Here is a 22,340-nt window from a genome sequence, read left to right on the forward strand (position 1 = left end):
AAAGAGCAAACACAAACTTAAAAATTCAAATTCAAATGAAATAAACCATAATTTGGCATTACTAAGTCGAATATTTGAAAATTCGTACTTGCATGTTATTTTTGGGTGCTATTTTTGGTAATATCTTCGACGTATTATTCTACTTGCTAACTCGTGCGTAGCACGTGCCGGATTTGCTGCTTTCTTAAAACACAAAAAGCATCCGAAGCGATGCCGAGTGAATCTGGCAGATGCCACCCTTTTGACGGAAAGCGAGCAGAACTCCATCCCACTCTTCCTCGGCCGCATCGGTCGGTATGCCGCCACCTTCTACCAACCCCTTCTCCAATCCAAAACCCTAGGCCCCCTTCTCCATCCCCTCTCCTTTCATTCCGCTACCCCAATCCCCATGTTTTCCTTCGCATTCAATACTTCCCTCGCCGGCCGAGCCGGTGTGCTCATCCACACGCAGGGACATACTAAACTGTGCTGGCCACACCACATCCGCGGGCCCAATGCTTGTCCTCCCTTCAGAACATCTCGTTTCCCACTTCAATCCGGCCGTGGCCGCCAGAATTCTCACGGCTTCGGTACATTCTTCCCCTTCTGGTGTAAAAGGGTCGAGCTTTCGCCCGTCGTCCGCAGTTTTGATTCCGATGGAAGAAAGGAGATTCCTCTGGATGAGAGAGCTCGAGTTTTTGGGGTTCTTGGTTCCCTTGGGTTTGGTTCTGTGGTTGCGATGATTGCCTGCGGGATGCTTGTCGCAAGGTCCTGCAGATCTCTTGCCGCAGAGGGAGTGGTGGATTCTGGCGTTGCGGCCTTTGGTTCGGAGAAAGCGGTTCCTATGGTGGTGTGGCCGAAGTTGTTTCAGGTTCTTAATGTGCTTAGAGAGCAAGGTTTAGTATTGGCTGCGTTGCTGGGACTTTCTGCTTTCTTTTCTTTGGCAGAAACTGCAATCACGACTCTGTGGCCATGGAAGGTAAGCTTTTTTTCTTTGAGGAAGTCATTGAACTGTGTTCAGTTATCGATGTATGGAGATGGATAAGAATTATTTTGCCAGATGCATATAAACACTATTTTTTTTATGTTATTAAAGATATGTATGATGATGTAGCTACTAGTGTTAGAATTATAGAGAGTTTTTCTAGTGAGTTTCCTATTAGCATAGGATTACATCAATGATCCGTATTAATCTCTATCTTTTCACATTGATAATGGCTTGACTTATTAGTCGTTTACATGATAGACCTCTCTGATGTATATTATTTGCTGATAATATTATCTTAGTTGATGAGAACCTAAGTGGAATTAATCGTAAACTTGAGCTATGGAAACAATCCTTAGAAACTAAAGATTTTAAATTCAGACTAAAACTAAATATATAAGATGTAATTTTAGTAATTCTAATAATAGACAAGAGAGTATAGTTAAGTTGGATGGATAAGAAATTTTTTTAAGCAAAAGCTTTAGGTATTTTGGATCAATTATTCAACAAGATGGAGAGATCGATGAATATATTATTTATAGAGTAAAAACAGGATGGTTAAAATGGCGAGGGGTACCAAAAGTCTTGTGTGATTATCGGATACATTTGAGATTACAAGAAAAATTTTATAAGACAGTTGCGAGAGTAACAATGCTTTATGTATTTAAGTGTTGGACAGTTAAGAAACAACATATACAAAAAAATTATGTTGCTAAGATGATAACGTTGAGATGGATGTGTGAAGTTATTAGGAAAACAAAAAAAGAAATACTTCTATTCGTGAACAACTAGGTATTGCCTAGATAGAAGATAAGATGAGAGAAAATCATTTAAGATGGTATGAGCATGTGCTTAGGAGATCTCCAGATGCGATAGCCAAAAGAGGTAAAATAATTAATGTTAGTGGTACGAGCGGAGGTAGAGGAAGACCTAAAAAGACTTTAATAGAAACCATAAATAAAGATTTAAGTACTCTTAACTTAACCAAACATATAGTCTTTTACATATCTCAATGTTGGTAAGAGATCTATATAGTCGACCCTAAATAGTTGAGACTTACGGTTTTGTTGTTGTTGTTATCGTTGTATATAAACACTAATTTTGCAGTTTCAAGTATGTGCTGAAGCCTAAATTAGGTTATGGAATTGAGGCTAAACGGGGGAAGACATCACAGGATCTCTCTGCTTGTTGGAGTCTTGAAGTGTGATAAGTGATTGTAGCCCTTCATTTAACCTTCGTAAGATTTGTTCAAAGGCTCCTCTTACCATGGAAAAGCCCATTGTGGAAGGCTGATCTAAGAGTTTTCAACCATTCTCTTCTTGTGTTCCATTTGTTGCATGACCAGATGCAGCATGTCATGAAAGTCACTGTTTTTTAGGTTCAGCTATGGTATCATCTTTTGCGAGCTGACAAGAAGTTCCCAAGCTCACATTTGTGGAGCACCTTTGTAATGGCAACATGGGTCCTGGCATCATAGAAGGAATAATCATCCACATTATAGATTAGAAAGAGGGAGAAGAAAGTATAGTGACAAGTTATGTTCCTTTGGAGCTGAGGGCCTAGTCTTCTTTTCTCTCTTAGATCTCTTTTTTATCAATGAAATTTGGGGAACAAATTAGGCAAGTAACATAAGAGATGATTTTTTTAGTTTGAATAGGTAAAACATTTTTTCTCGATTTTATGGAGAAATGAAAGCGAAATAGAGATGAAATCTAAGTTATTTTTTAAAATAAACACTCCCTTAATTGTTTATAGATCCCCATTTTGCAGTATCAAGCTCATCTAGTCAATGCCTTCACATTTTTTATTGTGGAAAAACTGGCCCCAGCATTTATTCATGGTTAATAATGGTACCAAACAACAGAGCTAAGGATTTAGGCACTCCTTTCTCTCAGAATTAATCAGAGGCTTACGTTCCGATGTTCTTGCCTGTTGCTATCTTTTTAAGAAGTGTCTGAAGCAATTTACACCTTATGTAGGACTGTAAAGATTATAGGAACATTTTCTTTAAATGTTTTGTGATGTGTCTTGTGACATATGGATGCTATAGGTGCTATGATATGCAAGGAATTGAAAATCGAGGTTTATCGGGTGTACTGCTAGGTACATACTACATAGAGGTCTGACCTGTTACTGGTATGCTAGCGTACTCTGGTAATTTTTTTCTTTTATTTGTTTGCCAATCAGTGTTGGTTTTGTACTGACTGTTATCTATCGGTCGTAACAAGTTCTAGTTCAGGTACTTGTACTGATATTTTGAACCTCGACAATGTATCATGCTGTTGTAATTACCTATACTTTCATCTGATTTGTTTACTAAGCATAAGTCTCCTAATTCCTTTCCATTTTTGCTCCGTATGTGGACTAATGTCCATCCTTGGTTTTGTTGGATTTAATAATCTACTGACTTCCTTTGATGTTCTGTTGTACATTACATTACTTCTCTCATCTTGTTAAAGTTGCTTATGCTTTTGTCATAAGCTTATTACAGGTATGATATGCATCATTCTCAATCTGTAGGCTTGTGGAATTATGAGTTGGTTCAACTACAACATCTAATAACCTTCTTTAAGTGGGGCTACAGTTTGGTCAGTCTATAAGGAACATACAATATTGGAATTAGAACTGCACATATTACTTTGTAAGCAGAGTAAATGAAATGGAAGCAAATAGAAAAATAATGACTTATGTATCATTTTGATCTTTTATTCAATCATTATTTATTTTTGTTACATATATTCATGCTATCATGCGTGAGTTTTGGTCATATAGAAGTACTCAGATTCTTTCGTTCATAATGTTGAACAACTGATATTTTCTTCTAATGAAAGCTATGAAATGATTGATTTTCTCGTGTGTTTGCTACTACTGCAGTTTAAATCTGTAAATTGCTTGAAGTTGCAACTGTTTTGATCATGTTGATGATGCAGCAAAAGTTATTTCCATATTTACTTTGTTCATTTTTATACCTCTCATTTCTCTCGTTATTAGAAGCAACGTTCAAATATTTAATTTCCTCTAAAGCAGGTTCGTGAATTGGCTGAGAAGGATCCAGAAAATGGTGTCTTCAGACTGCTTCGAAGTGATGTTACTCGTTTCCTGACAACGATTCTCATTGGCACAACGTAATTCTTAATAATTGAGTACTTCACAATTGCTTCTTTGTTCAACTTTCTATGGGTTATTTCATCAACTAATTAAGACTATATGTTCCTTATCTTATGATTTGGTGATATGTACTCAGTGTGGTCAATATTGGTGCTACAGCACTTGTTACGGATGCAGCAACTGCAATTTTTGGAGAAGCTGGAATTAGTGCAGCAACAGGGGTTATGACAGTATGCTCCTAACTTCTTCTGTTATGAATCTGTATATTTCCTGTGACATCTCAAGGTGCAAGCTTACTGGTTACAACAATGTCTGCGACTGTTCTGGTGACTAATGCCTTTTGTTAATGTGCATGGAATATGCATCACTGTTGTGTACATACTTTACAGTGGTAATACCATTTGTAAGTTGTACTTATAATGGGATTTGCATCCACCTGGTATCTTGGTGGTGGTAGCATTGGCTCCCTTATGAGAGGTAGGTTTGGTTCACTGCCCTGTACCTTGTGCTTATTGTCCCTTAGTGAGGTGTTTTGAGTTCTTCCACGATTCATGCTAGTAGTGTATGGTTGCACCCTTGCAGCGCTGGAGGAAAAAAAGAAAAGCAAAGGGTCATTTTAGTATTTTACTATTACTCTATCTAGGTTGAATCTTGGAATTTTGTGTTAACAGCTAGTCAAGAACAATAAGAAGGATGATTGTAGTAACATTTTCATGATCAAACATGTTTATGATGCACGTACCCAAAGTACCTCCTTAAGATGAGAAGCAACTGGAATACATTGTGCTGCTATCTCTTTATTGGCCATAAAGCAAAAGGATGTTTGGTGCATGGATTTGAGAATTGTATGCATGCAAAGACCACATATGTTGGTCATGTTGAAATCTCATCAGCCAGCATGGTATTGGCAATGCGGCCACCCTGCTCTGACATGGCAGCCTGTATCAATTCACACATTGTGCCAACATGTTACAAATGCAGGTTTATAACACAAGAACAGAAAACTTTGTTGATGCATGTGTAAGCGTAAAAATCTCGTTTCTATGCAGCATATGTAGTTATTTGTGTCTAGAAATGTTTAACCTATATGCTATTTTTGAAAAAATAATACCTCTACGCCAAATGCAGATGTTTATATCTTTCTGTGAGAACTAAGGGCATATTAAAAATTATAGTTTCCTTAAGATAATGCGACTTTGATTACAGAAACATAATAACTAAAAAAATCTGTTAGCCTGGTCCCATGTACTATTGTTGCTGAAGATATTTGACAATTGTAGTTTTGAATTATCTAGGTCTATTCTTGTTCAAGATGTATTCACTAAATTTAACTGATTAAGCTAATCTTCTCATAATTTCAGGTTGCTATTTTGTTGCTAACAGAAATTACACCAAAAAGTGTTGCTGTTCATAATGCCACAGAGGTAGCTAGATTTGTTGTCAGGTTAGTCCATTATCTTAGGAAATAAGATTGTCGTGTCCTCAATTGTTTAATATGTAAATTTGTTCTCTTCTATTCTTGAACTGGGGCAGTGATAGAACTTTATGTTTGAAACTATGTCAGACCAGTAGCATGGCTATCAGTGGTCCTGTATCCTGTTGGACGGATTGCCACTTTTCTTTCGATGGGAATCTTAAAAATGCTAGGTTTAAAAGGCAGAAGGTAGGTCATGTTTCAGAGTACCCCTTGTTCATGTTCTTCCTATTTCTTTAATTTTTTCATGTCTTTCATGCTACTTTATTATGAATGTACAAGAAATTTAAGATATGTTTAGCAATAAGTTCTTCATTTGCTACTTGATCATAATGTGCATTGTTTTAGTTGTTTTAAAGTAGAAGATCATTGCCCATGTAATTTTCTAAAGGAGCTTAAGGGGACTGATTGGAAATACTTTGTTGTTTGTTTCTTCTTATGATTTTTCTATGTGCTTCAAGGAGGAGCCTGCTTGCTTTCTGATAGAAATTGATGGACACATGAGACAGTGAATTTTTTGAATCTTTTCGTTCCTTTTTTTCCTTCTTCTGTCATAACAAAAAAGGAAATTTCTTATATGTTGATATAAGGCCTGCCTGTTATATGCTTTCTTTTCTTGTATGTTGATATAAGCACCTTTTTCATCACAGTCTAAATTATAGAGAAGGTTAGACTTTATATAAGACTTTATTTTCTTTTCCTGATACTTGTTTGGTAATGTAGTGAACCTTATGTGACTGAAGATGAACTAAAACTGATGCTAAGAGGAGCAGAACTAAGTGGAGCAATAGAAGAGGAAGAACAGGTGCCCAAATTTGTATAACTTGATACAAATTGATTTAGCATTGCTGTTCTTAACTTATAAGGTGGCTTTATTTCTGTTTTGATCTTCCATAATTTTTCTTGGTTGCTTCTCATTCAGTTTAGATTAATGCAAAATCTTGATTTTGTTTTTTGTTACATTTTTCTGATAATTATCTAGTGGTTTTCCTACGTCATATTGACATTTGGGAGCATTATAAATTTTCACATATATTTTTATGTGTTTTTTTTATTTTGTTATTAGTATCCTATTATGTCTCTATTTTTGTAGGCTTTGGACAATGGAATTTCACTGATCAATTATTTCACAAATGCATGTGTTTACAATATGGTTATATATATTTCTTTGTGTTTGTAGAGTTTACATAAAAATTGATCTTGTTACCAAGGATTTCCTTTTTGGGTACTAGACTCATTTCGGCAATTTGTCAGACCAGACATACCAGTCTGTATTGATGTACCGACACATGGTATGTCGGTGTGTACCGGTGTTTCGGCGAGGAAGAAAAAGGGAGAGAAGAGGAAGGGACCGAGGAATAGAGGAGGAAAAAGGAAAAAGAGGAAGAAGTGGAGGAAGAGAAGGAAGAAAAGAAAGAATAGGTGGAGGAAAAGAGCAGCAGCATCGTACCTGGGAAACTGTGGTGAAGCGGCAGCAGCGAGGCAACGACAGCGACAGCAACAGTAGCAGCAGTGAAGCGGTGACAGTGAGGCAGCGACATCTTACACGAGAAGAGTGCTTGCGTTCGTGAGCCCTAATTTGTTTGTTTTTCTTTTTAACGATGAGTTGGACAAGGCCCCTCCACTTTTTTTATTTTTTTATTATTTTAACTGGACTGCCCGAAACGAGGTGGTCCATGTATCGGCCCATGCTCGGATTGATACATACCACCTGTACCGTACCATTTCAGGTGGTACAGCAAACATTGCTTGTTACAGAACTAAGCAATCTAGTTGATTTAACAAAGGTAAGATTTATAGTGTATAATCTGATTATTAGATGAAGATAGAATAGATAATCTGAATTTGTTTAAAGTTTCTTGTAGATTGTTATTTTATTTGACATTCTTAGATGTATGTTTTATCGCATAAAGGGCTGCTCTTTCTGTAACATGCCTAAAGTGTGCAGTTGCATGTTACCTACATAAAATGATGTGGAATCTTTTTCATATTTTTTTATGCTTCTAGCCTGTTCTGGCACAAATCCACTATGGGTGTATCCTATCTTTAGAGATGATATTTCATGTACAGTAAATATGACACAGTTCCCAACTATACTAATCTGTTCTAGCATAGTTCCACTGTGGGTTGGTCAATCCTAGTTTAGATGTTTATATGGTCTTAAACGAATGACACGTTGAGTTACACTTGGATTAGAAGTGCACTGGTCCAAGGATTGGTAGAGAGAATCCAGCATCTAACAATAAATTATATTCTCTAATAATGTTATTGATGTTCTATCGAACAGGGGTTGGAAGTTTTAGTTTATTTTTTGTTTTTATAAATCGAATGCATATAAATTATATGGTTTCGTTCTCTTCATGTGCTTGTTCAGTATTGTTTTATGAACTATATGTTCATGTTTACAAAGGAATCAGCATCTGACATGCTTTATGTAAAATTAATTAACAGGATATGATTGAAAATGTCTTAGAGATAAAAGACACACATGTCAAAGAGGTAATGACACCTCTAATTGATGTAGTTGCAATAGATGCAAGTGCGAAGCTTATTGATTTTCAAAAGCAATGGGAGACACATCAATACTCTAGGTACGTTGAACATGTAAGTGATGTTGTGCAACTAATTCATTTGTAAATCACCCAAAATTCTGAGCTTGTGTTATACTTCTATTTGTATGATATTAGGGTACCTGTTTTTGAGGAGCGTATAGATAATATTGTGGGCATTGCATATGCAATGGACATGCTGGAATATGTTGAAAAGGTTTGAGTCAAGATTTATTTTATCAATTGTTGTGTCACCATTGAGCTAAACTTCCAACTAATCCATTGCTTTAAGTACTTTTCTTTGCTTTTGAAGGTTGACAAGCTGCAAGAATCCACTGTAAAGGAGATTGCTCACAAGCCAACATACTTTGTTCCTGGTAATACAAAATTAGTACATTAAATTATCATAAATAGCGACATTGGTAACTATTTTTTATAACTTGTATGACTAAGATAGTATCATCATGTTGTCACGGACTTAGTTGAATTTGCCTAAGTTATGCAGTACCTTTACATGTTCGTCTTCAGAGGGTCAGTCTCTCCGTAACCTCGTAGGGTCCCCTAAGGACCTGCAAAAGAAAAGACAGGTTAGAAGAAGTGTTATACTTGGGATCCCACAGGCAAACATTTCATCAAACACTTGATAGGCAATTCAAAATACAAAAATAGACTTCACAAGCTTTGAATAGTCGCGTGACAAAGGGTCCAAGATTGTCCACCATGGCCAAAAGTTCCCACAAGTGCCCACATCACACTATTACGGAATAAGGCAGTGAATCAACCCTAGACAATACCCCAAAGGCCAAAAGTTCCCATCCAGCCTTGTGCCCACCTCTAGGGTGTTGAAATGGTTAACATTTTGCACTATTCTGCACACCTAGAAATCATCCAAAATGACTGCTTGGATGGCCTATTTTTGGACAGTTTTGCCTCTACGCGATGATCGTACACAACCGGTGTGTACAGACCAAAAATGACTACAAAAGCCAACTGTAAACTCTCTACATGTTGTGCAAAGCATTAATAAATCCGAAAGACATGGATACACAAAACATTACATCGAATACTTTGTGTACAGACTTGTTTGTGACAATGTGGTAACATATCCTACCCAATATTGCTGAATAAAATAAAATGGGCAGTATACTGAGCAATACCAAGCCATATAGTCTGTCACCGTTGCTTGGTGCACTGTTAAAATCATCAGTACCTACCGATCAGACAAGCATTTTAATTTGTGATTGGTAATGCATAGTAGCTATTAGTACTTCCAAGATTCATAAATATTATTGTTCTTTAAACATTTATTTAATGATAATAGGTTATTCTTTCCAGTTGTTAATTTAAGTTATATTGATAGTGCAGATTCAATGTTTGTATGGAGCCTGCTGAGAGAGTTCCGCATTAGGAAAGTTCACATGGCTGTAGTTCTGAACGAATATGGGGGAACAGTTGGTGTATGTTAATGCTTCATGCCATCTCATTCTACTCTAAAGTGTTCTTTTATATTCGTAGCATTGGGTTCCTAATTGTATTGCCTTTTTCCCAGTTCCTATTTTATCAACAGTCTCATGCAACATTTTTGTGTCATCTTTTTTCCCACAGTTCTAGTTAGTTGATCTTCATGTTTTCTTATTGAGTTGCAAAAAAAGAGCTGATTGCAAAGGAGCTCTTCTAATGGTGATTGTCATGTGAATTGTGCAAGCAGGCATTTTCCTAAACATAAATGCTTTAGTTGTTTTAGCCTAGTCAGTGCAAACTAATTGAAGATGTTAAAGTTATATGAAGTAGAGCCACATGTTTTTAGTTCAATTTCTATTAATATGTCATTCTATTGATTATTTATAGCATTGTTTCTTCAATTTTTTATTTTAATTGTTTAGATGGCCATTGCTAGTATTACTTATTCTTATTATATGCTTCCAGTTCAACTTATTGTCTTGTTACATTGTTACACTGCTTTCAAAACATAATCGTTCGTTATTTGCACTTTTAAGTTGAGCTCTATCTTTAAAAATTTAGATTCCATGGTGTGGTGATGTCTATAGGATTTTGTTGGCAGGAAAGACTTAGTGTTCATATGGTAGTGCTAGCCATCTATTAATTAGAACTGATACTCCTCCTTGCCATTTAGTGCACATATCACAAATTTAATTCTGATAGAATTTGATGCAAATGCCACACATAAACACAGACAAATTGTTGTTGAAGCATTGCAATCTGGCCGAAAGTTTTACTGGTGTAGGATTTAATGTTCTGAACAATCTTTTTTGAAATCTGTATGAAAGATATCCCAGTAATATAGCATTTCCATACTTTATGGATTTCAAGTTTAAGAGGATTTTGTTTCTCTCTTTGTTATTTACGGTTTGACCACTAAAATCTTTGGCTGTGTAACAGATCGTTACTCTGGAAGATGTTGTTGAAGAAATTGTTGGTGAAATCTTCGATGAAAATGACTCCAAAGTAAGAAAACTATATGAAGATATTTTCTTTCTCTAATTGAGCTGACAATTGCCTTCTTCGATGCCCTTTTGTTTTATCTTTTGGGCGAATTCTCGGAAAAAGCCTATAAGTTTGGGAATTTCCTGCAGAGCGACTCAACTTTGAAAAATTCTCAGATAGTGCCCCTGGTCATGTGAAATGATTGTTTTACCCCTGCACCCTCGTCGGACCCAGGGGCATCGCGCTCGCTGAGGGAGGCGACTGGTGGGGCCAGCCTCCGAGTGGAGGTGCAGGAGGCTAGGGGAGGGGACGAGGGTGACAAACGAGGCCAGCCCACATGTGCACGAAGGTGCAAGCGACTAGGGGAAGGGAGGGGAGGGGGGCAACCAGCAGGGTTAGCCTGCACGCAGAGGGGGACAGCTGACGGGGCTAGCCCACACGAGCACGGATGCGTAGGCAGTCAGGGGAGGGGAGAGGGGCGACCAGTAGGGCTAGCCCGCTCGCGAAGGAGGACGGTCGGCGGGGCTAGCCCTATGCGCGCGGAGGCCTAGACGACCAAGGGAGGGTGGTCAGCAAGGTGGTCGGTGAGAGAAGGGCAGTGGTTGATGTGGGTAGGATGACCATTTTGCAAAAAAAAAAAGGGCTATCTAAGAATTTTTCAAAGTTAGGGCACTCTACTAGAAATTCCAAAACTTAGGGGCTTTTTCTAGGAATTCGCCCTTATTGTTTTATCTTCTTTTAGTTATTTATTTATTTGCTATTGCAACTATGCAATTCAAATTGTAATATGATCATATATGCATAAAGTTTTGTTATAGAGAACATTGTAGAAACTCTGGACCAACTTTAGAAGCTTGATTTTAGAAGGGAATGCCATTTTGGGTAGGCTGGACCAGTAAGCACTGGTCAGTACTGATGTACTGACACATGGCATATTAGTATGTACTGGTGACTCAGATAGGAAGAAGAAGGAGAAGAGGAAGGGCAGTGGAAAAAAGGAGGGAAGAAGAAGAAGGAAGAGGTAGTCGAGGAAGAGGAGGAAGCAAGAGGAAGAGGAAAGAGAGGAAGAGAAAGGAAGAAAAGGAGGTGGCGGCGGAAGAGGAAGGAGAGGAGGCGGTGGAGGAAGAGGAAGAGAAGAGGGGAGGAGGAAGTGTATCTAGGCAGCTCAAGGGCGTAGAGAGCTCATGCCTGTTTGCGGAAAACAGGGCTTACGAATGTGACCACTCAAAACAATGACAGTTTGTGTACCGATTCACACTTGGACTGGTATGTACTGCCTGTGTAGTACTGGTCCTAGCGAAATGGCTTTCTATGGACTTTAACTAGAAGTTGGTTATATAATTGTGTCTTCCATAGTAATTTCTCATTTTTCAATTATGCTCTATAAGCAACCCCATATAATTGCTTTGTGCATAGGCATTAAATTTTCTTGCTTATTTCAATTAGAGGATGATAAAGGACAAAATTATGGGAAGCAAGAGAAAAAAAAAGGAAAAAGATGTCGTGAGGATTCTTAAACAATTTAACAAAAGCATCTATTATTAGAAGCTTCCCAGAAAGGATCACATGCTTCATACCACAGAATCATGTGACTGCCCCTTTGAAGACAATAAAAGGATCATTAACCACCCCATTGAACAATCTAAAGTCTAAACCTCCTCCTCAAATATGCCAGAAAACTAACTGGGAAAGTCCATCCCAAATGTATCTGCATTTTCTGGAATGTTTGCTTTTCTCCGTCCGTACTAAATGGCATGAAGAGACATAGGAAGAGTTCTTATCTGATAGGCCCTGGTTGGTATATGGCTAACTTGCTTGGCTAAGTTGCAGCAAGGAAGGATGGTATTGATGAATTCAAGTTAAGGAACTTTAAATTGATAAAACCATGAAAGATTTGGTGTAGTATCTCAAACCAGGGAGTCAAAAGTTTGTGTTACTGAGTTAATCTGTTCATAGGAGCATTTATATCAAGCTGAACTTCCTTGATGCATGGATTGGGAAAGTCCAACACAAACCCAATATGGATTGGGCCTGAGTCAAGCATTTGGGCAACCCAAAATCAACCTGAGCCCAGGCCCTTAGAATCCTGGTCTGCATGACTGGTGTCCAACTTAAGTCCCTAACTCTATAACTTGGCTAGACAATTTATTCTGGTCCAAACCCAATACATCCCTGACTTGTCTAGATCCAACCCTAATAACAATTCAAAATCCTTAACGCCTTGTCATGTGAGATGACTTTGTGCTTACAACTATCTCAGAATATTAAAAGCTTCATTTTTAAAGGTTAATAAGGCAAAAAATATTTTTATTTATAATCAATTCATGAGTTGGATGCAAATATAAGCTGTAGTTGGAGTTAGCTTACAGATAGATTATACAACAACCATCTAATACACATCATCGCATCTTATCTGGTTGACCTTTCTTGTATGTACTCCATACAATGAGATAGCATTGCAAAACTATAGGTGTCTAGTTTTTCCCAACAAATAACTATATATGACAAGACGGTTTTGTATTTTGTATGTAATATTATCTTTTGCATCCGATATGACCACAACTTCAAAATTGCAGTGCCAGAGCTTCTTAGTTTGTTGTTCTAAAAATATATTTCTAGGTCCTGCAGGTAAAATTGTCCTCTGCTTTTTTTTGCAAGAATGAATCATAAGGTTGGTGCTTTAAAATGGAGATGAAAACTTTTTTTTTTTCTAGTGGCAGACATGTCCTACTGTTTGGCTTCTTTATTGTGAACGAGTAACTAATGGTGATGAATGTAATTAAAAAATGTTTGATGACACCTATTTTGTATTATTGCATTGACAAACTGCTTCCTCATTTTCTTTTTTTCAGAGTTTGCTTTTGTGCAGGTAAGGCCTTCCTTTTACAGGACGAGTAATACATCCACTTATTATGATATATTTTAATTTACCTATATTCTGTTGCTTGTTTTAGAATAGTTGAAAAAGCTTGTCCCATGGTTGATAACCTGGTTTTCTGTGTGTTGAATAACTATATGACAGTCCACATTTTTGCTTTCAATTTTTGCAGGAAGAGATTCAGAGGAAAACTGGTTATATTGTAATGAAAGAGGATGGCACATTTGATGTTGATGCAAATACATCAATTGATCAACTTTCAGAAGAACTGAATGTCAAACTGCCAGAGGTTTCTCTTTTTTCTCCTTTCCCTCTCTTGGTGAACTTGGAAGCAATTTTGCTTATGTAAAGAAGAATGTTCATTTAATGAACCACCATTTAATTCTTTACCTTCTTTACCCATAGACTTAGCTTGGTTTTATGCCCAAAAAATCAACCATAGATGTTATTTATTTATTGAGAAAATAAAAAAATATAGATAAAAAAATTTGTATGATTTTTAATTGACTTAGAATTTAGAAAGAGCTTAAGAGAGAGTTTATAGAGAATTGTTATGGTGGGATATAGAAAAGAAAGTAGCTAGTAATTATTTTTCCATGGTAAAAGTTGTGAGTCATCATTAATGTTAGGATTACAAAGATTGTGTCTAGCATGCATCAAGATTCAGCCTTAAGTTCTTAGTTGTTGACATTGGTTATAGACAAATTTTGTAATCAGACACGGTAGGCATGCATTTTATATGTTAATCTACTAACCATATTTTTTTTATCAATGAAATTTTAGTAGAGATTAGCAATAAACTCGAGTTATGAAGATAAATGATAGAAATAAAAGGTCTTAGATTAAGTAGGATTAACACTAAATACATAGATTGTACTTTAGAAATACTAAGAAAAGAAATAGTGTGGTTGTGATGGATAGGTAAGAAATTGCTGTGAGTAAAAGTTGATTTTTTTTAATAATTAACAAGAAGAAGATATTGACACATTGTTCATTGAGTAAAACTTGATGGTTAAAATGGAGAGGAGCACGGAATTTTTTGTGATTATTCCTTTCTGGTTAAATGAAAATTTTAATAAGATAGTTGTAATTTATGGAGCATAGTGTTGAGACGGTTAAAAAACAACATACATGAAACTTTGTGTAGCTAACATGAGAACATTGAGGTAAATGTGGATTGTGGAGTTATTAAAAAGATTATAAGAATTGATTTAGTTTGATAGCAACGAGGTGTTGCATTGAGAGAGAACAAAATAAAGATAATCATCCAAGATGATTCAGACATGTTCAAGGAAAACTTTCAGATGTTGTAATTAGATGTTATTTAATTAAGATTACTGGTGCAAGAAGATGTAGAGGGACTTGGATGCTCTGATTTATGTAGAGATGTCTTACACAGGTCAATGGCATGGAACCAATCCATATAAACGAACTCAAATAGTTGGGACATTACTGCTAGTTCTTGCAGTTCTCATAGACTCGTACCATTCCTCTTTCTAAATTTAACTTTCTTATTTGTTTCTCAATGGTTCTTATGTGAACATTTGAGTATTGAGCATGAATCTATACATTTTGAGTTGAGTTTATTTTCCATGATAACATTGACAATATCTTTCTCTTGTTTGATGTTTGAAGGCTCTTTGTAGCTCATGGCTTTCATAGGTAAAATATTTGTTATTGTGAGAACTAGCCTTGCCTTTCTAGAAAATAACAGGATTCTCAGTTGGTCAATCTTTGATAGAAAAATTTTTTTGTTACATATGGAGTCATGGTAAAGTCACATGTTTTCAGTCAATGTGTAGGATATAACCCTACTAATTTGGCTTTCTCCGAGTCAAGGAGGACTGGAGGAGACGAGGCCATTTAAGATAGAACAAGAGAGGAAAAAGATATTAAAAATCTAAATTAATCTAATTTTGTTGTGTTCATTTATAACTCAAAATATCCAATTAAGATGTCTTATGTAACTTTGTTTTTGTATGATATGGTCACGCCACAAATATCCCACCGAAAGAGACCTGTAGAACTGACAAATATACTCGTATTAGCTAAACCATTTGACTAACAAATAATATATTAGGACCCTTAGACATCAAATAGGTTCAAATTCAAATTTGACTCTTTTGATTTTCTAAAATAGCTACTAGAAGTACTAACATTAATACATTTGAAAATAGTAGGAAATATAAAATAAAATATATTACCACTAAGAGATGTTGAGGATGCTTGATCAAATCTCTCTTTTTCTAACTCAACTAGGAGGTTGGTTGAGAATCGAAAGGGCTCTCTTCAGTCCGTAATAATTTACAGCACATCGAATGCACTTTACTCCCAAGTTGTAGACTGGAGGGTCAGAAGTCCAAACCATATTGCAAAATCACACTCTTGGTCTTTGTCATCCTTTCCTTTTTCACATGTTGAGGAAGGATGCCAATGTTGTTGTAGAAATAAAATTGTCATTGTTGAGCTTAATGATCTATACAGTGTCAGAGATAAGGAAATGACTGTTCACCTTGAGCTTCAAGATGGGTAAGAATTTGTTGTACAATCTATTTGCTGTCCTGAAGCAAAAGTGCTGTAGTGGGTGAATCAAGTTTGACTATGTCGAAGATTGAGGTGCTATTAGATCTTCTACTAATTTATCCTCTAGCATGCTCTCCAATAGCTGAATAGCCCTTGACAGAGTATGGAAGGGGTCTATTAGCTGCATCTCTGGAGCTTTGCTGTATATTTACAGCTAGCTGAAAATTTTCACATCTGTGATTTCTTCTCCAGGATAAATTAGGTTATTGTCTGGGCCTCTAGTAGATCCTTCAGAATTATAAGAAGGTAAATAAAAAAGCACTGAACTGTTCTTATTATGTGAAAGGGGAAGCACTCTTATCAGATGATTCCTACGAATTTTGTGGTGTGGTACAGTGGTTTGTTGGCCTTTCTCAAACTTGTCCAAATGCTCCAATCGAAGATGCTTCATGTGCCTCGTGGTAAGATGAGTCTTCTTCAACTTGTGTTACCATGAAGAATTTCAACATCATAGATTGTTATTGATGGTTGTCAGAATAAGCTTTCTGCAACTGAGTTGAGAGGTGCAACAGTTGGGAAATAATGGCTGCAATAAATTTGATGCTAGTGGGTGTCAAAGTATTGCCTATTGAGTGGCACCTGGAGATATATTTGCAGCAGGATGTTGCCCCAGAAAATTAATTGACCAAGTGGCAATAACGGGGAACCTTCAAAAATTAAGAGACAGCTACTGTAGAGTACCCAAAAGAATTGTTTGAGGTCATTGTCATTTTAGGAGGGGAATTGCAGTATTGCAGAGAGTGGCAACCAGAGATGCATTTGCAGGAAGATGATGCCCAAGAAAATTATTCTCAACATATTTGCAACAGAAGGGAGCTAAAATGATTGTTTGGAGGCACCATCATTGTAGAGCACCCAAGTGATTGCTTAGGGATGTCGTCTCTGCAAGAGGGTATTGAAATATTTTTGATGGCATACACTAATATAACAGGCAAGGTTTAAAATCTTGGTCCAATTTTAATTTCAACACCTTGATGAAACAGTATAGTGCGGCTATAGCAGGCAGTATTCCAACCTGTATTACCTGATATGATTGAAAAATAATAAAAGAACAATCACTTGTTACCGAGCTAGTATTGTCCAGTACCATTAATTGATCGGCTAGAAAATATTAGTTGACATGTACTGGTCCAACCGGTATTTGAAACCTTTGATTGCAGAAGGGTATCAAGAAAATTGCTAAACAGACTCTACCCCTTCCTGGTAACCTGTACAATTTGTAGGGGTACACATAATGCAATAAGGGATGGATTAGGAATTGCTCAAAGTTGTCTAATGATGAAATTGCATCATAATCTTTTGCCCTCAAGTTTTGCAAATGAAGGAACATGGTGTAATAGTTGTGGTTGGAAACTTGGGATAAAGCATCAATCAAGTGGTTGCTTATGTTGGTTGATACTTAAGCACATAAGAAAACTATACAGCGGCTGCCATTTGAGTCATAGAACCAAGAGGAAGTTGGCGACACATAGATCTCCAAATATCTGTTATATATATGATTTGTCAATGTTTCTTGAGAGATTTAATAAATGGTTATAGAGTTTGTGAAAATTGATATTCACTACATTGTGTTTGTTTTAATTACTAGGGTCATCAGTACGAGACAGTATCCGGTTTCATCTGCGAGGTGTTTGGTTATATACCAGAAGAAGGTGCCAAGATTGTTGTGGTGCTTGAGAAGGCAAACCGAGAAGAGAACAGTGAATACAGAAATGAAGAGTCAGATGGTCCAAGCAGGAATGAAAGACATCAAAAATATGAAATTGAGGTACCATGCATAAATATTCAAGAATCTACACTAAGTTTAGTCACTGTCTTCAAATCTTTTCTAGTTGTATTAAACAAGTGCTTCAGACTCACAATTACGCAAATCATAAGCCAGAAGCATTTCTGGCAAATTAGCATAACATGTTATCAGGGAATGCTTGAATTTACATATTTGTGTTAGCTATTTCCAAGAAACTATTTATGTTGGGCAATATGTCAATGGTCCCATCATGCCAAACTGAAGGTCTTTCTTAGATTGTTGAGGCAATAAATCTTTACATTTAGGTCAGACTGGAATAGGAATGCATATACAACTTCAAGTCGTAGACTGGAATTTGGTTTTCTGTTTAAGCAGTATGTATCATTGTAGTAACTAATCCAAAAGTCTGATACATCAAGATGAATATTCTTCTAGCAATTAATCTTGGACATTTTTTCTCAAGTCATAAACTGGAAATGAATCTTGACATTTAAGATTCAACAAAATATACATAATTTCATCATCTTAAATTGATTGAGTTACCTTTTATATTGTGTAGCTCTCACTCATCGAATAGGCTAACCATTTAATGCACAAAATAGCATATCCTATCAAGCCTAAAAAGTCCTCCATGTTATGCTATTGTTGTTGATTGGGTGGATATCATGCAGATCAGAATCAAATACTGTTGTTTGAATGAATATGGGAGATATGTAGTTCTAATACTTATCTGTACAAAGAAATGTTACCTTTGTGTAGGAAGCTCTATACTGATTTAGTTTGTTTGTTATTACAGAAATTCCTAACACAGCTAATGTTCTAAAAGAATAGCTAATAATTATGTAGATGATGGGGAGAATAATCATATAAACAGTTTTTGCTACTTTTCAAATTAAATTGTAGCTGGGATATTTTAGTAGAAATCATCCCAAGGAACTCTCTTATGTTTTAGTTGTTTTTTTGGCTTTGTTATACAGTCCTCTTTGTAAGTTGCCTCACTAGTGGATAACACTGTTCTTCTTAGATTATATCTCCAAAATAAAGAACACTTTTCACTAAGTTCTGCAGTTTGTTAGGAATAGCCAAAGTGTCATCCTAAAATTTCAAACAAAGGGACAACAGTTAAGGACATGCCACATGTTGAATGATCAGAGATTAGGATCTGTCCTTGTTTTCACTCGATCTGAGGGGAAAGAACATGTGACAAACCAAATCATTCTGGTCCTTTATATATACAAATTGAATCATTTGAACATTTAATAATCCTTGATGAGTTTGTCGGAGTATTGTCTCATCCTTCACCTTCAGCACCAACATTGTTTTTAGTTTGCTTCAAGCATGGTGACAGTTTTTGTGTCCTTATGGAATGTGGATGTTGTCCTTCCATTGGACTTCTCATGTCATTAAGGCTTTGCTCCTATTTTCTATCCAAGGTTTGCAGTACCGAATGATACCGCCCATACCGGACGGTATGTACCAGTCCGTCAATAGACCAATACACGGACCGCCGCTACCGAGTGGTACCGTCGATTGAGGTTATTATTGTCGATGATGACCAAGGGAGAAGAAAGAGGGAGTCGACGATGACCGAGGGAGAAGAAAGAGGGAGAAAGTGAAAGAAGAGGCAGAAGGGGAAAAAAGAAATAGGAAAAAAAAAGGAGAACCTGAGATCGGCGCTGCTCTCCTTGTCTGCGACGACTTCTCATCCGCGCGAGGGGAGAAGAGTATCGGTGTCGCGAGGCGAAGAGAGGCGATGCCTTAGCGAAATTTTTTTTTTTTTTTTTTGCGACGTCGTCGAGGCGACATCGCCCAAGAAGAGATGCGATGTCACAATTTTTTTTTTCTGCGACGTCGCCTGAGAAGAGAGGCGACATCACAATTTTTTTTTTCTGCGACATCACCTCGGCGACGTCGCTCCGCGTGGGAAGAAGAGAGGTATACCGAGCAATTTACCTCTTTTATATATATATATATATATATATATATATATATATATATATATATATATATATATATATATATATACCAAGTGGGATACTGAAATATATCGCTCGGTATATAGTACCGTACCATTTCGAGCAAATCTCGAAATTCCAGTATGATACGAAATTTCAATCCTTGTTTCTATCTTTTTGTTTTTTCAGAAATGCCTTTGATCTGTACAAGGATTTGTTTTGTTTTTCTTTATTCATTTGTTTTGTGTGGTTTGAGTTATTGTTTCTGTGCTTTTTTCAGAAAAGTATGAAGATAATCTCATAGATGTTGTAGGACATTGATTTTGGGTTCATCATTTTGAATTGTAAAATCTCTACAACTTTCTAGCTTCTACCATCATATTTCGCACCTTCGATTTCACATTTTTGGAACATGATGATATTGAATTATCTTCAGGTACATCAAACTGTTCTTTGATATAAATCATCTGTATCTTCTGTTAGGCATTTTTTGTTCGTTTGGACTATTCCTCTCCATACTAGAACCGCACTTTTACTTCGACTTCATGGACTTTCAATATCTGTGTGGAATGCCACTTTCTCAACTCTGACCATCACAAGCGTCCTCCTGGCCTACCTATATCAACTCCTCTCAGATACCTTATTGTAGCCTGTGGTTTTATTTCGAAAGTAATCCAAGTATCTGAACCTGACAAATTCTTCTTGGCAAATGCTAACCGATGATCAGAGTGTCACATATCATCATGCAGTGCAGTGGCAACAAGGCTATGTCACATTAGGATACTTAAGCACATAGTAAGATGCAAATGCCATATTTAGAAGTTGTGTAATATCTACTAGATTTGCACTTTAAATTTATACACTGACATGGAGTATGGCATGCACCTAGGTCCTCCTATATATGATCAGCATGGTACATCATTTGTCATCTTACACTGCCCAAAGATTAGCAACACTCATTTGAAGCTCTCTTTTTATCATCCTACACTTGACAAGGAAATTTGCAGTAACTTGTAGATTTATTTCTTCGAATATGCAGATATTGGAAGCTGATGCAAGGAAAGTTGCTAAAGTCCATTTTAAACCACTAAGTAATCAAGGTGCAGATTTGGATGCAAAGGGCATAAATCGTGTAGTTTCCAAAAAGGTGGTCAAGAGGAAGAAGCAAATTGATCAACTACAGAGGTTGGAAGAAGACAAACCTCTCCAAGTCACATTTGATGAGAAGTTGAAGGGGTCAGACTGCTCTCTTAGTGATAATAAAGCAGAGGACCTCAGTTGTAGGAACAACTAGAATATACATTGCACTCAAATTTTGTTTACTCTTCTTGGAGAACCAAAGGGGGGGAAAATGGGAAAAGAAAACTGACACCCCATTCCAATATAAATAAAAACCAAGGAAATCTGGATGCCATGGACCAGATGTGTGGATGAACAGAGGTGAAGAGTAGTGTCATCTGTTTTGTTGCTCATAACTTCATGGAGGACAGTGAACGAGCTGATTACTAGCAAGATCTTGATGTTCTGCAACTCTCTGATCATCATGGTTATCGAGCCAACAGGACGGAGGATCGCAGACCTAAATTGCGGTGGAAGAACCAATGTGTTATGCATAATATTCGGGTTCAGCCTCCGCTTTTTGAAAAACTGGTTTTTTTTTTTTTTTTCTCCTCTCATCTCTTTAATTTGCTGCTGTTTGGGGTTTTCTTGTGACAGAGCAGTGGAGGATATGGTTGGTTTGTTTTTGTGCCTCATGATGAATTTGGTAGATTTGCTGATGTAACTGGCCGTGTGTACTAAATGATGTGGAGCGAGTAGAATCCATTGGCATTGGAGGAGTGCAGAATGTTAGGGAATGTTTTTGTGGCCTGAGGATTAAGGCTGATGTGGAGCCTACGACCATGCTGCTAGGGAGATAAAGTGGAAGAGTAATTCACATGAAGCATGAACGTGAGGAGTTGCAAAGGAGTTTGCAGAAGGTATTAATGTCACGTAATGCAGTGTTCTCTTGTCCTGTTTTAGAGGCAGTTTCCAACCAATGTCTCCATCGCCAGGTCAATTTGATTGGGACTTTTAAACAGCAAGTCGAAGCCACGAACAAATCCTGATTGGAGAGTTTGTTTATTGCGCCAGGTCTATTAAGCTGTTTGTTAAGTTATATTTTGATTCTCCGACATGTGGAAAGAGTTTGAAGTTGATTAGGGTTTCGAGTTTGTCATAGGTTGACGTGTTTGGGGTCAGGGATTTGAATGATGATCTTGTAAGAATTCTGTCGTGGCAAACCCAACAAAAACCCTTCTGATGTAAACAATTACGTGAGTCATTCGATCATCAATGAATCATGAGTTTGTGTATATAAATAATTAATCAGAACATGGTTGTGTAATGAATCATGAGAATCGATCAGACTATGTATGATTATGGGGTAACAATTCGTCAATGTTAAGTTGGACTATGGCTATGATCTCATCTGAGCTCACAACTAGGATGATGGGTTGTTGTTGCTAACTCTATCATTATTGTCAATGTCAGTGTCTTGTTGATTTTATACGATCGGAATTTGGTAATTTGGTTTATGTGTCGGTCAAATGGGTGTGATGTGTCGTCAGGCTACCTAACTTGGTTACTGAGAGTCTA

The 22,340-nt window shown here is 36.8% G+C and overlaps 1 protein-coding gene across 5 annotated transcripts; it reads left to right on the plus strand.

Annotated features, from left to right (window-relative positions):
• The first annotated feature begins 223 nt into the window (after positions 1 to 223).
• Positions 224 to 22,164, plus strand: LOC135641646 (DUF21 domain-containing protein At1g55930, chloroplastic-like). Of its 5 annotated transcripts, none has more exons than XR_010497763.1 (15): positions 224 to 958; positions 3,992 to 4,089; positions 4,209 to 4,302; positions 5,434 to 5,516; positions 5,637 to 5,735; positions 6,270 to 6,351; positions 7,998 to 8,137; positions 8,234 to 8,312; positions 8,409 to 8,472; positions 9,461 to 9,552; positions 10,496 to 10,561; positions 13,591 to 13,707; positions 17,590 to 17,769; positions 20,743 to 21,326; positions 21,420 to 22,164. XR_010497763.1 is itself a non-coding variant. In XM_065157196.1 (15 exons), the coding sequence occupies exons 4-15, from the start codon at positions 4,297 to 4,299 to the stop codon at positions 20,995 to 20,997; spliced, it is 1,263 nt and encodes a 420-aa protein (XP_065013268.1). In that variant the 5' UTR covers positions 822 to 958; positions 3,015 to 3,100; positions 3,992 to 4,089; positions 4,209 to 4,296; the 3' UTR covers positions 20,998 to 22,164. The 5 variants fall into 5 exon arrangements, 4 of the variants coding, with proteins under 4 accessions (XP_065013260.1, XP_065013268.1, XP_065013279.1 ...); XM_065157196.1 differs by adding an exon at positions 3,015 to 3,100 and having other exon boundaries at positions 822 to 958; positions 20,743 to 22,164; XM_065157207.1 differs by adding an exon at positions 3,015 to 3,100 and having other exon boundaries at positions 822 to 958; positions 4,232 to 4,302; positions 20,743 to 22,164.
• Positions 22,165 to 22,340: the final 176 nt, after the last annotated feature.

This window comes from Musa acuminata, chromosome BXJ1-4 (assembly GCF_036884655.1).
Source record: "Musa acuminata AAA Group cultivar baxijiao chromosome BXJ1-4, Cavendish_Baxijiao_AAA, whole genome shotgun sequence".
Taxonomy (NCBI): Eukaryota; Viridiplantae; Streptophyta; class Magnoliopsida; order Zingiberales; family Musaceae; genus Musa; species Musa acuminata.

Excerpts from the sequence above, each read along its gene's own strand:
- LOC135641646 (XM_065157188.1), top strand. The coding sequence starts at position 389 with ATGTTTTCCTTCGCATTCAATACTTCCCTCGCCGGCCGAGCCGGTGTG. Across the intron at positions 6,352-7,997 it reads CAATAGAAGAGGAAGAACAG|GATATGATTGAAAATGTCTT; the intron begins GTGCCCAAATTT and ends ATTAATTAACAG. Across the intron at positions 17,770-20,742 it reads ATCAAAAATATGAAATTGAG|ATATTGGAAGCTGATGCAAG; the intron begins GTACCATGCATA and ends TCGAATATGCAG.